The 17066-nt window shown below is 41.7% G+C and overlaps 1 protein-coding gene across 23 annotated transcripts in view; it reads right to left on the bottom strand.

Moving 5' to 3' along the window:
* arvcfb (ARVCF delta catenin family member b) overlaps positions 1-17066 on the bottom strand; it is a 271561-nt gene that overhangs the window by 13263 nt on the left and 241232 nt on the right. For all 23 annotated transcript variants that reach the window (XM_048556431.2, XM_059654918.1, XM_059654921.1 and 20 more), the window contains 4 exons: positions 13587-13714; positions 5500-5650; positions 3354-3546; positions 1553-1664 (listed from right to left, as the gene is read on the bottom strand). In XM_048556431.2, the coding sequence (XP_048412388.1) occupies positions 1553-1664; positions 3354-3546; positions 5500-5650; positions 13587-13714 (584 nt within the window). The remainder of the gene's footprint in view (positions 1-1552; positions 1665-3353; positions 3547-5499; positions 5651-13586; positions 13715-17066) is intronic.

The raw sequence follows: 17066 nt of genomic DNA, 5'->3' as shown, positions 1-17066 counted from the left end.
CACCCGACACAACATTCTTTTGTGCAAGTCTCAAGTGTGGGATAGCAGCTGATTTGGCTGCCACACTCAACTCTGCTTTAATCAAACACTCAGCAGCAGCGATCAATCTGTGATCGTCAAAAGGAATCAATGTCTGTTCAAACTTCACTAAAATGCAAGGTAATAAAACCAATTATTAGAAGCTGGACCTCCAATTGGGCAGATGTGAATCTGAAATTTGAGATTTTGCTCATCTTTACAACTAAACGACAGTTTATTTGTTAAGGCATCAGACTTCTGAAACAGTCATAAAATTACTTTTACGTGACATTGTAGCATTTTGTGGAGCTCTGCCTACTGGCATTGGCACAAACTATCAAACTTCATACAACAAACACAAGTTCCATGGAAATCCATAAGTAAAAGGTTCTCCTGCACCTTTTGAGTATTCCTGTGGCTCAAACTGATCAGGCAGCCCTTCAATTATTACTGTTACTTTCTGGGCCTCTCATTGATAGTAAAATGGTAACTGTCTGAGCACTAATTTCTCTCAGTTTTGAAAGCTTACAAAAGAAAGTGAGACAAGATTGCTTCGTCCTTGATAGGATTCTTGACTAATGCTGGTTAAAGCAGAGCAGGTGAGTGTAGAAATTCAAAGGGTTTCAATTGATATTGCGATGATACATCAGGCCCAAGTAATCAAACTTTTCCAGAATAACTGCTGCTCGGTGACTACAAGTATTGTGATTGATCCAGAGCAACAATAAAATGAAAAATACAGATCAGAACATCGTAAATCTTTATATTTCCTCAAAACATACCACAGGTTGGTTTTACATCCACCTAGAGACTAATAGTTATTAGCTCAGCTGCTGTACTGAATCAAAGAACAAACCTAAATTACATACTCAAGCCCTGGAGTGATGCTTTCATATACAAGATGAGCCCAGTGAGGCACTTGGCATCTAGAAGTGGGACAAACAATGGAAGTGCAAGAAATAGGAACACACGACAAACCTGTATTAGAAAGTACGTTTATTAAACCAAAATACCGTCCCTCAGGACATCAGAGTCCATAAGGCAACAGCAAAAGTGCGTTGAGGCTTGCACTTCCATAAAATCTAACACAATGTTCTTCTCAGATAATTTTGAGATTCAATCTTAGAAACTTCATTTAAACCAGTCAAATAGTTTCTTGAAACAAAGTGGACAATGTAATTTTAATAAATCAATATCTATGAACATGGCAAGTGTCAAATGTAATGTCTCCTGTTTGTTCCAGTCAGCTCAGAAAGCTCAAATGTCGGCCACAGTTATGCTGAGCTTGTAACACTCCTGTGCAGACAAATCAAAATGGTGCCTTACCTGTAGTACAAGTAGCTAACCAAACTGAAAAAAAATTGCATACTCATGTCACGAAGACGCAAGTTTATAACGGTCTAGGTCAACAACTTGTGTCAAATATTAACAATACAACATAAACCTGCAGACCTTGTAAAATTTTGCGCGGCTAAACCCCCAAAATCTTGGAGTTGATTCTTCAGTTCCTTTCTATTCTAAGTGGGACTCTTACCTGAAAATGGGACTTGTTCCAGCCATCTTTATGCAATGCATTTCTCAACTCCTTATAACTCCAAACTGTTTGCAAGACATGAGCAGCAGCCTTCATCTCTCTTACTGACTGGCTACAATGTTAAATTCAAATCAGCATAGTTAAAAACTTGCATAAGCATCAAAGTATTTTTAAGACAGATTCAATGCAAAGACAAATGCTGAACTTGTTGCCTTCGCTTTACCAACAGAAACATTTCTGTATACATTTACTAGCTTGACCATTATTTTAATCCCCATCTGCAAATCTCAAAAGAACTCCCTTAAATCTGAGAAACACTTTATACAGCTGACAATTGAGTTATATGGGTCAACTTGGATAAAACCTTAATGTTCAGAAGCAAAGGGATTCAATTTTATTTCAAATAAAAACTGACTGTCTCCATAAAGCAAGTATGGCCACCTCCCTACAATGAAAATCATGTTCTCTGAATCTCTGACTGTAAACATCCTGACAGTTAGCATTGATTGGTCAGTCATGTAAACAGTAAGTAAAGTTGCCATACTAGGGGTCAATACAACTGCCCTCATTAGAGAGTCACAATGACCAGCTGTTTATCTGAGGCTCACCAGCTTCAAGCAAGGGGTGAGGTTCAGAAGATGGGATATCCGAGGTAGCCTCAGCCGGTGTGTGAATTGAACCCAAGCTGTTGGTAGTACTCTACTGCAAACAAGCTGACCAGCCCGTCATATAAACAGTGCTCCTCTAAGCGTCATACTTGGACTTGACCTTGTTGGCACACTGGTGTACTTAGTATGGCTTAACATTATCAAATTGTATTATACATAAACTTAGCAGAGTCTTAAAGTACATTGGTAATGTGGCAAGACCAAAACAAAAACTTCAGTTCACTCAGAAAGAGCAGCACTTAGCACTTGAGGATAAAGTTTAGATACAAAGTATAGTAGGGATGAAAAGCAGTCCGAGCATCAGATTGCAGTGGAATGCTGGAAATCCTTTTCCTTCTGGTTAAGAGTCGTAAAATTTGATTAGGAGTCATTAATTCTTCCGTGAAGGTGCACAGACAGTGTGTGCCGTGGCAAGTGCAGAGGTCACTTGCTCGTGGTACTGATGAGCTTTTCTTTGCTGTTCTTTTCAACTTTGCTCATAAAACAAGGTTGTGCATATACCAATCCAGAGTCTCTCATTGACTAGTGGAGGATTCAACCTTCTGGGGGCTCCGAGGGTGATTTGTCCTTGCCCTTGCTCCTTCCAACAGAGGATTTGCAGAGAAGGCAATTTAGAGAAACAGGAGGGAGAATAGCTAGCAATTCAAAAATTTTCTTTTATTCACCAGTGGGAGTGAAGGGGGGTGGGGTGGGGACAAAGAGGGAGAGAGAGAGAGAGAGAGAGACAGACACTTTCTCTTCACAGACTGGGTGTTGAAAACACTCTCTGGGCAAAAACAGATCTGTGCAGAAAGGCGGTGCCATTTTGTCAGGAATTCTCACTTCTCAAATAAGGCAACATCATATATAGAACTCACAAGGTGGGCCAGTCATTGTTTTTTTTTAAACTGCAAACATTGCACAGTTTCCTTCACTTAAAGCAGTATCTTCTCCTAGTTTATTCCACAGTCCACAAAATATAGTAGCCTTTAGAACCTTTGCATCAAAATAAAATCTTAGTTCAGTAACTGCAGTGAGTAAAGCACATAACTCAACACCAAAAAGTTACAAGGACAATTCAGAGACTATTTGTACTTCAATTTTTCAAAACATCTTGCAAGTTCCACCCAATTTATAAACTTCATTTAGCTTACCTGGATTTGTTGATTGCCACAAGCTTCTCAATGCCCTGTGCTTGAATCAAGGATCTGGCATTTGATGAACTGTCAGTAACAATTTCATGGATAGTGTTGAGTATTGCAACAATTGTGTCTTCTTCAAGGTTCTTGGCAGGTCTTTGTTGACCACCTGTTAGATTACTTACCAGATCGTGCATAGCATAATTACCTGCAGGAGACATGGAGGCAGAAAATACAACGATGAAAATCCATTTACTGAATATATTTTGCCAGCATGACAAGCCAGAATTGAATGACTTTCATTTTTAATAAAATTGAGGCAACAACTGATTGCAGGTAAATATTTATCATCAAGTATCCTTTGGCAGCTGGTGATAAATGCATCCTTATTCTGCATGGTTACTCTAATGTCTTCCTACTGACACATCACCTTTAAACTCTAGCTTCAAAGGCTTTGTGGAGATTGACAACACAATTTTTTTGTTGAACTCCTGAAAATTCAGCTGTGAACTTAAATGGGTTATTAAGTGTTCTAAGTTCACAAAATCAGATTTCACAATCTGCAGTTTATCCAAAGCAGGAACTTCCGAATTCATCCATACATTTAACTGAAGACAATTACAATTTGCTCTCTTTCAACTCTTAATATTCCTACTAACTATGTACCGTTTTAATAGACATAACTGAAAACCTTCAGAATCTGTGTATTGGAAATATTTTCTTTTAATATTAAGTAGTAATTTTCAAAAGTGTTGATCATACTTTTGAAGGCATGTAAGTCTAAAATTTCTCACCTGTCTCCACTCCTTTCTAGTCTGTTCCTACGCCAATGATACGCTGAACCAGCGGGCATAGGTTTATTTCCCACAACTTGGGGATTACAACTAAGTTATGGAACTTTGACTTGAATATCAATGATGTCAGAGAGAGGAGATGGCCCCTCTCTTTTAAGAGAAGTCTTTGCTGTCACTGTATCCTTATTTACATTAGAGTTGATCTCAATTAAAATTCTATTGTCAGAGGATAATCTCTTGAGGGTACAAAAGTTCTTCATTTCCAAGTTTAGTAGAATGGGTTCACAGTTGATTCATGAAGTGTCAAAGAAATCGAGCATAACCAGATTCAAACTTCAAGGAGGGTAAAACGAGTTTGGTGTGGGTAATGAAAAATATACAACAATGCATATTGAGATAAGGGATATCTCCTCTTAAGTTAAGGGCCTTTATCAGGCAGAAACCTAAAGTGACTTGAAGTCTGATATCTGATGCTAAAGCTGGCAGGTTGCCCTTTCTTCAGAACTTTGTGTGCTGACCAGATTCATGTGAAATTTATTTTCAATAAACCTAAATCCGCTTTAGGGAAATGTAACAGATCCCAAGTAGCTTTGTTGAAGACATTACAATTTGTGAAACCCATAGAAAATGAATTACTTTTGCTCAAGTGCTGGTGGTTCATTCAAGTAAATAAAAAGGGAATGTGTTAGACAGGTACTCATAATTAAAATCTTCACTAAATCCCCCCACTTCCAAAAACCAAAGTCAAGAAGTTGAATTCCAGCTACTAAAACCCCCAAACTAAGAACCTCAAATTCAGATTTATTTGAGGAAGAATGAGAGAAGGGCGTGGGGGAAAACATTTTGATCACTCTAACTTGGTCACCATGTAGCATGCAGCTATGCAGCTTCATAGTTCTGAAGAAAATCAAAGAAATATAGACTCTCCCCTTGATGGCATTAGAAACCTTACGGAAATCTGCAATCAACTGACTTGTCAGCTCAATCGCAGCTGGGTTCTATGGTTTCTTCCAGCTGTCCCCCTCAGTTGGAGGAGTGACAGAATGTACTAAGAACTTTCCAAAACGACTGATCATATTATCTTATCAAATGATGGATAGCCCCCATGGAGAAGACATAATATGGCAGTTTTCTTCTGCCATGAGTTTCAGTCCATCATGACAATTCAGTCTATTCATTAGATGAAATAAAAAATGGACAAAACTGAGTTTCAAAGACCAAGTTCAAATAACAGTTTAAAACTACAAATTTCAAAAAGTGTCCTCTAGGTGAGAAACTATTGTTTCTTTATATCAGTAGCCATTGGGCAACTCAAACCAAGATTACAATTTTCACAGCAAATATTACATTCATCTTCTATACTTAACCAATAAGATCCTTATTGCGTCCATCCACGGAAAGATTTCGTAATGCGATTGCCACAGCTCGCACGACTTTATCAGAATCTGATCTTAGCAACTCTACCAAGATTGGAAGGCCTTTTTCTTTCCGCACAGTTGAACGAATGTAATTGGACCACTGCAATAACAAGTAAAATTACCAAATTCAAACTAGTCAGTGCAAGCTAGGTTCACCTAGAAATTAGGAAGTAATTTTGTAAATTAGAGAAACTGAATTCTTTCTTGACAAGTAAGAATTCTCTAAGTAAAAAGTATGAAAATGAAACTAAATAGCTATTATTATCGATTATTTACTGACTGTGAAAACTCAAAGATCAGCAAGAAATTGTTATAAAATCTCTGCCCAGAAATGAGGAATTCACCAAGAATCGGTTCAGAATTGAAGACCAAACTGTCACTTACCATTTTAAAAATGGAAACCTTAAAAACAAAGCTATTAAAAATACTAGATTCCTCCCCCAGCAGCACCTGCTTCAACAGTGTACATTAATTTCGCACCTTATCAATAACTCCAACATCAGATTTATTTACCCATCACTTTCGCTGAGCTTTCCCGACATTGCTGACCTCATGTGTTTTTTTAAAAACAAACATTCAAAGCGCCATAAAACTCAATTTTCTGAAACAATTGACTCAAGTGGAAATTTAATCAGCACAACTCAAATTGTTCAGTAATTGTCAGTATGGCAGAAAGAAAACCTGAACTCAAGGTTTCCACATTTGCACACATGTTTAAGTTATATTTCTTAGCACTCCATGATAAATCACATTTTGATTTCAAATCAATAGAATGACCACTTAAATTGCCTAGGACTAAAAATTACTTCTGAAACAGTAACTACACAAATCAACTTGTCTTCCAATGGTTATGGCTGGGCCCACCAATCCCCGACAAACCCACAAAAGCTCTGACGAGTGACTGCTTCTTAAAGCACGCAAGCATGCAAACAACTCCAGAATGGGCCGAACAGCTGTGTAACAAAAGCAAGATAACAAAGTGTGAAGCTGGATGAACACAGCAGGCCAAGCAGCATCTCAGGAGCACAAAAGCTGACGTTTCAGGCCTAGACCCTTCATCAGAAAAGGGGGATGGGGAGAGAGTTCTGAAATAAATAGGAAGAGAAGGTGAGGCGGATCAAAGTTGGATAGGAGGAGGAGACAGGATAGGTGGAGAGGAGACAGACAAGTTAAAGGGGCAGGGATGGAGCCTGTAGAGGTGAGTGAAGGTGGGGAGGTAGGGAGGGGGTAGGTCAGTCCGGGGAGGATAGACAGGTCAAGGTGGGATGAGGTTAGAAGGTAGGAAATGGAGGTGCGGCTTGAGGTGGGAGGAGGGGATAGATGAGAGGAAAAACAGATTAGGGAAGTGGGGACAAGGGCTATTCTTCACTTCTTATCTAAAAGAAAGCCTTCTTGATCAAAGATAACACGGTGTGAGGCTGGATGAACACAGCAGGCCAAGCAGCATCAGAAGAGCAGGAAAGCTTGACGTTTCAGATCAGGAGCCTTCTTCAGAAATGGGGGAGGGGGAAGGGGATTCTGAAATAAAGAGAGAGACAGGGGATGCGGATAGAAAATGGATAAAAGGAGAAGATCGAGTAAGAGGAGACAGACAGGTCAAAGAGGCAGGGTTAGAGCCAGTGAAAGTGAACGTAAGTGGAGAGTTTGGGGGGGGGGGGGGGGGGGGGGGGTGGATAGGTCAGTCCAGAGAGGACGGACAGGTCGGTGTGGGGTGGGGGCGCGGGATGAGGTTAGTGGGTAGGGGATGGAGGTGGGGCTTGAGGTGGGAGGAATGGTTAGGGAGGCAGGGACAAGCTGGCCTGGTTTTGGCATGTGGTCGGGGGAGGGGAGATTTTGAAGCTTGTGAAGTCTACATTGATACCCTTGGGCTGCAGGGTTCCCAAGCAAAACGAGACGCTGTTCCTGCATCTTTCGGGTGGTGTCATTGTGGCAATGCAGGAGGCCCAGGATGGACATGTTGTCCGAGGAGTGGGCGGGGGGGGGTTGAAATGGTTCACAACTGGGAGGTGTAGTTGTTTGTTGCAAACAGAGCATGCGTGTTTTGCAAAGTGGTCCCCAAGCCTCTGCTTGGTTTCCCCGATGTAGAGGAGGCCACAACGGGAACAGCGGATACAGCATATAACATTGACGACATGAAGGTGAACATTTATTTGATGTGAGAAGTCTTCTTAGGGCCGGGGTGAGGTTTAGGGGCACATGTAACACTTGCTTCGGTTGCAGGGAAAAGTGCCGGGGGTGGCGGGGCTCGAGGGGAGTGTGGAGCGGACAAGGAAGTCACAGAGAGTGGTCCCTCTGGAAAGCACACAAGGGTGGGGAGGGAAAAATGTCTTTGGTGTTAGGGTCGGATTGCAGATGGTGGAAATGTCAGAGGATGATGCATTGGATTTGGAGGTTGGTCGGGTGGTACACGAAGAGGAGGGGGATTCTGTTTTGGTTATTATTGCGAATAGGGAATGTGAGGGATGAGTTGCAGGAAATGCGGGAGACACGGTCGAGGGCATTTTTGATCACTGTAGAAGGGAAATTGTGGTTTTTGAAAGAAAAAAGGACATCTGGGATGTTCGAGAGTGGAATGCCTCATCTCGGGATCAAATGTGGTGAAGGCAAAGGAATTGGGAATAGGGGATAAAATTTTTACAGGAAGGTCAGTGAGAGGAGAAATATTCCAGGTAGTTGTGAGAGTTGGTAGGCTTAAAATGGATATCGGTTTCCGGGTGAATGCCAGAGATGGAGACAGAGGAGTCCAGGAAGGAGAGAGAGGAGTCAGAGATGGTCCAGGTAAACTTCAGGTTGGGGTGGAAGGTGGTAGTGAAGTGGTGAACCGTTCAAGCTCCTCGTGGTAACACGAAGCAGCGCCGAAACAGTCATTGATGTAATGGAAGAACAGATGGGGATAGGGCCAGTGTAGCTTTGGAAGATGGATTGTCCCACATACCCTACAAAGAGGCAGGCATAGCTTGGGCCCATGCAAGTCCCCATGTCCACCTCCTTTGTCAGTAGGAAGAGGGAAAAATTAAAGGATAAGTTGTTGAGGGTGAGGACAAGTTCGGCTAGGCAGATGAGGGTGTTGGAGGAGGGGGACTGGTCGGGTCTGTGGGCCAGGAAGAAGCGGACAGCCTTTAGGTCATTGGCATGGGGAACACAAATGTATAGGGTCCAGATGTCCAGAGTGAAAATGAGGCGTTGGGGACCAGGGAATTGGAAGTTCTGGAGGAGGTGGAGAGTGTGGGTGGTGTCATGGACGTAGGCAGGGAGTTCCTGGACCAAGGGGGAGAAAATGGAATCCAGACAGGTGGAGATAAGTTTGGTGGGGCAGGAGCAGGTGGAGACAACGGGTCGACCGGGGCAGTCAGGTTTGTGGATTTTGGGAAGGAGATAGAAGAGGGCGGTGCTGGGTTGGGGAACGATGAGGTTAGAGGCTGTGGGTGGGAGGTCACCTGAGGTGATGAGGTTGTGGATGGTTTGGGAGATAACGGTTTGGTGCTTGGGGGTGGGGGGTGGGGACATGATCCAGGGGATGGTAGGTGGTGGTGTTGGAGAGTTGGCATCTGGCCTCAATAATGTAGAGGTCAGTGCGCCACACTACAACTGTACCTCCCTTGTCCGCGGATTTAGTGATGAGGTTGGGATTGCAGCAGAGGGGTGCGCGTTCTGCAGGGAAGAGGTTAGAGTGGGTGAGAGGGGTGGAGAGGTTGAGGCAATCGATGTCTCGATGACCGTTAGAGATGAAGAGGTTGAGGGAGGGTAGGAAGCCTTGGGGTGGGTGTCCAGGAGGAGGGGGTGATTGGAGGCTGAGAAGGGGTCAGTAGAGGGAAGGTTAGTTTCACGATTAAAGAAATAAGCACGGAGGTGGAGGGGGACAAAGGTGAGACCCTTACTGAGGACTGTCCGTTGGTCCTCAGTAAGGTGGAGGTCTAGGGGGATGAAGACGACTCCGCAGGGCTCTGTAATATTGTTTTATATTGAGATGCTGGCTGTGTAAGTGGTGGGCGGGGCAGCGTGGGCCCGAAATTGAGCATGTTGGTGGAAGTGGCGTTCTTGATGTCAGTGTCGGCGGCATCAGCAGCAGGGATGATGGTGTCCGTTGTACCGGAAGTGGTGTACCGGGTGACAGCGGATGTGACGTCATCTGTGTAAACCATTGGTGCTCCGAAGGTGGCCACATGGCTAATGGCGGCGGGCAAATGGTGGGGAAGGTTCTGGGTTTGGTGGCAAGCACTAGTGAATTTAAAGTACTTTAGGTTTTTATAGCCTAATAAAGCCGAGTAAAATTGAGAGTTTAGGCTGGGGATCTTACGAAGGATAAAAAGTAGGAGAGGTCCGTTGCAGGTCTGGGAGAGGGAGGCTCTGAGCTGGGGTAGGCTTGATTGCAGTATTTGGAGATGCCAGTGCAATGCAGCGAGTGTGTATTTCAAAAGTCGCAGCAAGAAATGCTTCTGGAGGAGATCGATGTTCTGATTGTAGCGGTCATCATGGTTGGGCCAAATTTAAGGTTTAAAGGCAGACTTCAGTCCGTTGGAGATTATCCAGTTCTTGATCAACATTGTTTCAGACATTAGCCACTGTTAGCCTGTACAGATTCCCAGATACATTGTGACCATTATTTTGATTTTGGTTAGAAATAATGGATGTTTACCACATGCAAAGATCTCAAAGTTTTCTTCATTATTGTGTTATTACATCCTCCTTTCTTAACGATAAGAAGTTATTTTGGGGTGCAATGCATTTGCCAATGGTATCCTTCTTTTCCCAACTCTCACTTTCAGCTATTTACTTTCCCTGAAGGCTAACAGCGCTCATCTCAAAACCCCTTGATCCTGTGGGGTGTCAGAGTTGAGTCTAATTTTGATTTTGTCATCACTGAGAAGCAACACTGACAGGTAATCCATCAGCCCCAAAACCAAATGTTAGTCACCTACCACTACTCTAGCTAAATTCAATGGACCAAGTTTGGAACCAGTTTCATTTTTGACAGTGCAGTAGCAAATTGGATGGCACATTTAATAACCAAGGCACTGTAGATCTCAAAAGGCAGGTTCTTTTAATGATATGTTAGATGACAAACAGTAACAAGCCACATAATATGACGTAAGAAACTAAACTTCTGAATGCTGTTACTTCATTGCACAGGTTTAGATAAGTTCAGTTAGTTTGTTGTTTTACTTTTTTTAAAAAACAAGAGTTGGGCAGTTTTTCTCCATGGTGTCCCCATGACACTGATTTGAGCACTAACTGTGTCAGACATTACAGAAATCAGGTCACCACTTAGAATGTCAGATCCATCAAATTGTATGTGCAAATAAAACGGAATGGATTTCTTTTGAGACCTGCTAGTATGATTCTTTTCATTATATTTGTTCTGCATTTAGGTGAATTTGAGCTATTTCAGACATACAAGATCTGGACAGAAATTGACAGGATAGATGCTAAAAGAAGCCACTCTTAGGAGACTAAAATGAAGGGACCCAGTTTAAAACAAGGGATTGCCCAACTCAGACTGAAAAACAGATCAGTTTTTTTCAAGATGGTTGAGTGTGCTTGGAAGTCATTTCATAACAGAGCCGGTAGTCAGGCTCATTGAACATTTTTATGACAGAAGTAGATATATTCTTAACTAACAAGGCAACCAAGAGAGCGCCAGGGTTGAGATCATAATCAGATTAGCCATGATGAAATTGAACAGTAGAGCAGGCCACATACGTTCATGGGTTGTGGGCGCCACTAGCTAACCTGATGTTTATTACCCATCAGTAATTGCATAGAGAGCATTTAAAAGTCTACCAATTTGCTGCGAGTCTGTAGTCATTCATAGACCAGATCAGGTAAAGACAGTAGATCTCCTTCCTCAAAAGGAGATTAGTGAACCAGCGGGGTTTTTGAAACTGAGACAATATGGATGTCAAGGGCTACCTTTGTATTCCAGATTTCTCTTGAAGTCAAGTTTCACCATCTGCCATTGTGGGGCTTGAACTCTCAGCCAGAGAACATTTACCCAGGGCACTGCATTGCTCATCCACTGCCATTACCATTATGTCTAGTCCTACTCCAAGTTCATATGTTTAAGTTGTTTTAAAATTCTTCATGGGATGTGCATGTTGTTGGTTAGGCGAGTATTTTGGCATCATCTTCTGACATCAGTGATTGGGAAGCTACTGGAGAAGATACTGAGGGATAGGATCTATTCCCATTTGGAAGAAAATGGGCTTATCAGTGATAGGCAACATGGTTTTACGCAGGGAAGGTCATGTCTTACCAACTTAATAGAATTCTTTGAGGACGTGACAAAGTTGTTTGATGAGGGAAAGGCTGTAGATGTCATATACATGGACTTCAGTAAGGCATTTGCTAAGGTTCCCCATGGCAGGCTGATGGATAAAGTGAAGTCACACGGGGTCCAGGATGTGCTAGCTAGATGCATAAAAAACTGGCTAGGCAACAGGAGACAGAGAGTAGTAGCAGAAGTGAGTTTCTCAAATTGGAGACCTGTGACCAGTGGTGTTCCACAGAGATCTGTGCTGGGACCACTGTTGTTTGTGACATACGTAAATGATTTGGAGGTAGGTGTAGGTGGTCTGATCAGCAAGTTTGCAGGTGACACGAAGATTGGTGGAGTAGCAGATAGTGAAGGGAACTGTCAGAGATTACAGCAGAATATAGATAGACTGGAGAGTTGGGCAGATAAATGGCAGATGGAGTTCAATCCGGGCAAATGCGAGGTGATGCATTTTGGACGATCAAATTCAATGGCAAACTATACAGTAAATGGAAAAGTCCTGGGGAAAATTGATGGACAGAGAGATCTGGGTGTTCAGGTCCATTGTTCCCTGAAGGTGGAAACGCAGGTCAAGAGGGTGGTCAAGGCGGCATACGGCATGCTTTCCTTCATCGGACAGGGCATAGAGTACAAGACTTGGCAGGTCATGTTACAGTTATATTAGACTTTGGTTTGGCCACATTTAGAGTGCTGCGTACAGTTCTGGTCGCCACATTACCAAAAGGATGTGGATGCTTTGGAGGGGGTGCAGAGGTGGTTCACCAGGATGTTGCCTGGCATGGAGGGTGCTAGCTATGAAGAGAGGTTGAGTAGATTAGGATTATTTTCATTAGAAAGACAGAGATTGAGGGGGGACCTGATGGAGTCTACAAAATCATGAGGGGTGTAGACAGGGTGGATAGCAAGAAGCTTTTACCCCAGAGTGGGGGACTCAATTACTAGGGGTCATGAATTCAAAGTGAGAAGAGGAAAGTTTAGGGGAGATATGTGTGGAACGTTCTTTACGCAGAGGGCGGTGGGTGCCTGGAACGCATTGCCAGCGGAAGTGGTAGACGCAGACACGTTAGCATCTTTTAAGATTTATCTGGACAGGTACATGGATGGGCGGGGAGCAAACAGACACAGACCCTTAGAAAATAGATGACAGGTTAGACAGAGGATCTTGATCAGCGCAGGCTTGGAGGGCCGAAGGGCCTGTTCCTGTGCTGTAATTTTCTTTGTTCTTTGTTTGTTCTTTGAATACTTGAAAATGATGTGGAGCTGCCATCTGGGACTGCTGCAGTAGTCTTTGGCCTGTTCGGACACCCACAGTGATTTTAGGGAAAAAAGTTCCAAGATATTGACCCAGTGACAGTGAAGAAATATGATATAATTCCAAGTTAGAATGGCTTAGAGGGAGTTTTGCAGTGGTGGTGTGCCCATGTACCTGCTGTCCTAGTCTTTCTAGGTGTTAGAAGTCACATGCTTTGAAGGTGTTGTCAAATATTCCTATCCTGAGAAATATATGGAAAGGCATTTAATTTTTTAAAACTAAAGTCTGTGCATGTTGACAAACAGTATGCCCATAACTACTGTTGTGACTAGTCAGAAATTTCTACTGGAAAATCCTCGTCATCAAGTAAAATACTGATGCAAATTTGATGCTTCTACAGAACAAGTAATCATTTGAGGCAGCGTGAAGTAGAGTGTGTTATCATTAATAGGGAAATTCCATTCAAAATTAAATAATAATTATAGCCTTATTATTTATTACTGCACTCACCGTCCACTGCCCAGCACTCAGGTTCTGTAGAGCACCTGCTGCTGCCTCCAATGTGTTGTAATTTCGGCTTTCTGTGAGCAAGGACAGATAGAGTCGAACCACCTCAGGCTGGTAGAGGAGCTCATAACCTGAGAAGATATGAAAGACTTAATTCTCAGACAATATTCATTCCCTGCAAGAAAATAGATATAGGTTTGAGTTTCTTTTACATATGAAGCTTAAAATAAATGGTGAATAAAATTGATGAGCAGGAAGTAAAAACTACAACTGGGGAGTCGGGTGTAATAAGTACCGTGATCATGTGTGGCTTATCCTACATCATGACAGAGTGCTGAAAATTCTTGGTTTTAAAATATTCAGGTAGATAAAGTTAATTAAGCTGGTATTTCATAGATGAAGAGTGGAATAAATTGATACGATACTTAGGTTAAGTGTTATACAATAAATTGACAGCTCTCAGGGCAGAAGAAAACTAAATGATACTCAGAAAATATAAAGAAGAAACAGATCAGAACAGAACAAAATGATATGTAGAAAAGCTGATGGGATAAAGGGAGAAAGCAAAGCATTTTGTAAATGAGCAAACAACAGTCTCAATTAACAATGTAAAAGCAAATTATATGAAGGAACAGCATAAATACCAAATGAGTATTTTGCTTCAGTCCTTCAGAATGGGATGCAGTAAGAAAGGGATTGAAGACTGAAAGAGAAGTTGCAGCAATTAAGCAAATGGTAGATACAAAAGCCAAACCTGAGAGGAAACAAAATTCAGTGGAAAAGGCACCTGGGTCCTGAAATCATGAACGCAAGAGTGCAAAGTCAAGTCAGAGGGGGAACAGCAGTGTCCCTGGCTGTGAGCTATATATTCAAAAGGTTGGAATTTGACCAATTTAACATTATTCAAACCAGCATAAAATTTAGAAATCAGCCATAAAAGGAGAACGTATGTTTTAATAAGATGTAATACAAGTTAAAATGAACAACCTGGAAAGCACAGACAAATTAAAATGCAGCCAAGTATAATTTAGGAACGTGAATGATATCAGACTAACTTGCATGAAGTTCCTTGAAGGACAACAGTTGTGATTAGCGATTTTTAAAAACTACATGAATGTAACCGTGTTCTTCTTCAGCAAAAAGTATTAGAACAATTGCTCCTCCCCACATCCATGCATATTGCAAGTAAACACTTAATTTCCTTCAGCAAATATTTAATTGGACAGATGGCTATGAATAAATTCAGAAGGATCGACAAACTAATACAACAGGCAGATGGATGTTGAATGAGAGACAATGGGAACTGCAGATGCTGCAGAATCCAAGATAACAAGGTGTGGAGCTGGAGGAACACAGCGGGCCAAGCAGCATCTTAGGAGCCCCCTTTTTCTGATGAAGGGTCTAGGCCCGAAACGTCAGCTTTTGTGCTCATAAAATGCTGCTTGGCCTGCTGTGTTCATCCAGTTCCACGCTTTATTATCTCGGACGTTGAATGAAATTTGTTCAGTCTTTTGCGAAGGGGAGAAATGAGACAAAACAGACAGAACATGGGAAAACATTAAAAAGCAGCATAGGATCAAATAGATTTTGGGACTTAAATGAAACAATCCTTCAAACTGGAAATACTAGTTGAAAACCCCCGTGAATTCTTGTGCTACAATACAGAGTGTACAACAGAAAGGATGCATTGCTAAACCCATAATCAGATGCTTCCATTGAAATAGAGCACGTGGAAATTTGAGGGGCATTTAAAAAGAAGATGCTTTGTTAAAGTAAAAGGGGGAAAACAAATTCAATGGTTGGTATTAGTAAAACTAAACATATATTGCCAAAAGAATGAAATGAGAGTTTAGAAGAAATTTACCAAAGAAGTGTGGAGGAGTTGGATGAGCAATGACTTCCCAGAAACATGCACAGAAGTTTAACCAAAAATAGCTTTTCCTCAGAAAGGGGCCTGTTAAATATTGGAAAAGAAGTTCTAAAAAATCTTTGACAAATAAAGGTCAGGGAATTGGAAACAAGTTCAGTGCTCTTTTAGAGAACTGGCACAGGGACAATTGTTGAAAAATTCCATTCCATGTAGTTTTCTGTAAAATGGGAGGATTGTACAAAGATTCCTACAAAATCAAGCAGGTTGGCTCCAGTTAACTATATTTGTTACTTATTCGCTGCCACGATGAAATCTTTGTTGCTTTAAATCTTTTATTCCTCATGATCAGTGGAGTAGTTAAAGTGCCCAAATGTAAACCTTCCTTGAACTTGATATTCATCTTGCATTCACATGTGGCACAACAATGCACCCTGCTGGGCCATTGCAGAGGAAATTAGAAATTAAAGAGTCCACCATATTGCTGAATTCTCAATTCTTAATTTCTGAAGAAAGGTGTAGACCCGAAACGTCAGGTTTCCTGCTCCTCTGATGCTGCTTGGTCCGTTTTTACGGTTTCAGTTGTTGCATGGTCACCACTAAACTTTCAATTCCAGATTTATTTACTGAATTTATACCCTACCAACATCCATGTCTCCAGAGGATTGGTCTGACCCTCTGGATTACTGGTTTAGTGACATGTGACCACTATGATACTACTTTCCCCATCAATCCATTACATATCACAGCACCAAACATCCATAAAACATTCAATGTGCAAAATGTGAGCAGCTGACAAAAGGTGGTCAGCTGTTGGAGTGTAATATAACTACAATATTGAGTTGTCTCCCTCCACAAATGCTGGCAGACCTGAATTGCTTCTGAATTTGTTTCATAATTCCTGCATCCACAGCATTTTGATTTAATTAAGTTTGCTAGGTTTGCTAATGTGCAAAGCTCTAGGTGGTCTTTCCAAAGATAAGATATTCAGTATCACATACAGCCTAACATTTATCAGGCTCATGGTGCCACCAACTGCATACTGTTACGTGAAGCAAGACTACTGACAATGCAGGTTGAACTTGTCAGGGTCATAGTTATTCCTCAACCTCAATAATCAGTAAATGACAGTTGAATGAGTTTAAGAAGAATACAAACATAATTAGTGGGTACTTCAATGACAACTATACTCCTTCTTGACATCCAGACCCAATAGGAGGATGAAGAAGTACGTGGGAAGGATAGCAGCTGGAATAATCATTGATGTTAATCTTTGCTCAATGCTTGCCAAACACTTTTCAACAAGGACTTAAATTTCTGGTAGTTTTGAAGCCTGTCCAAAGTGCGCTTGTAAAAGCTGCATGAGAAGAGTTCATGTAGCTGCATTCTTTAACCTTAAATACCCTGTCTTAAACTGAAGAGCAGTAGGGTAAACCTAAATGTGAACAAATATCATTTTATTACATTGTCAGAGGTCACTTCTTCCAAATCACATCTTCGATGTTAAGATTTCAGTAATCCACACAGAAAAATCCATGGCTCAGTGGTTAGCACTGTTGCCTCACAACACCAAGGACCCAGGTTCAATTCCAACCTTGGGCAACTGTGTCAAGTTT

Source organism: Stegostoma tigrinum, chromosome 26 (genome assembly GCF_030684315.1).
Source record: "Stegostoma tigrinum isolate sSteTig4 chromosome 26, sSteTig4.hap1, whole genome shotgun sequence".
NCBI lineage: Eukaryota > Metazoa > Chordata > Chondrichthyes > Orectolobiformes > Stegostomatidae > Stegostoma > Stegostoma tigrinum.
Note: the sequence above shows the minus strand (reverse complement) of the source record. Positions and strands in the feature narration are given on the sequence as shown.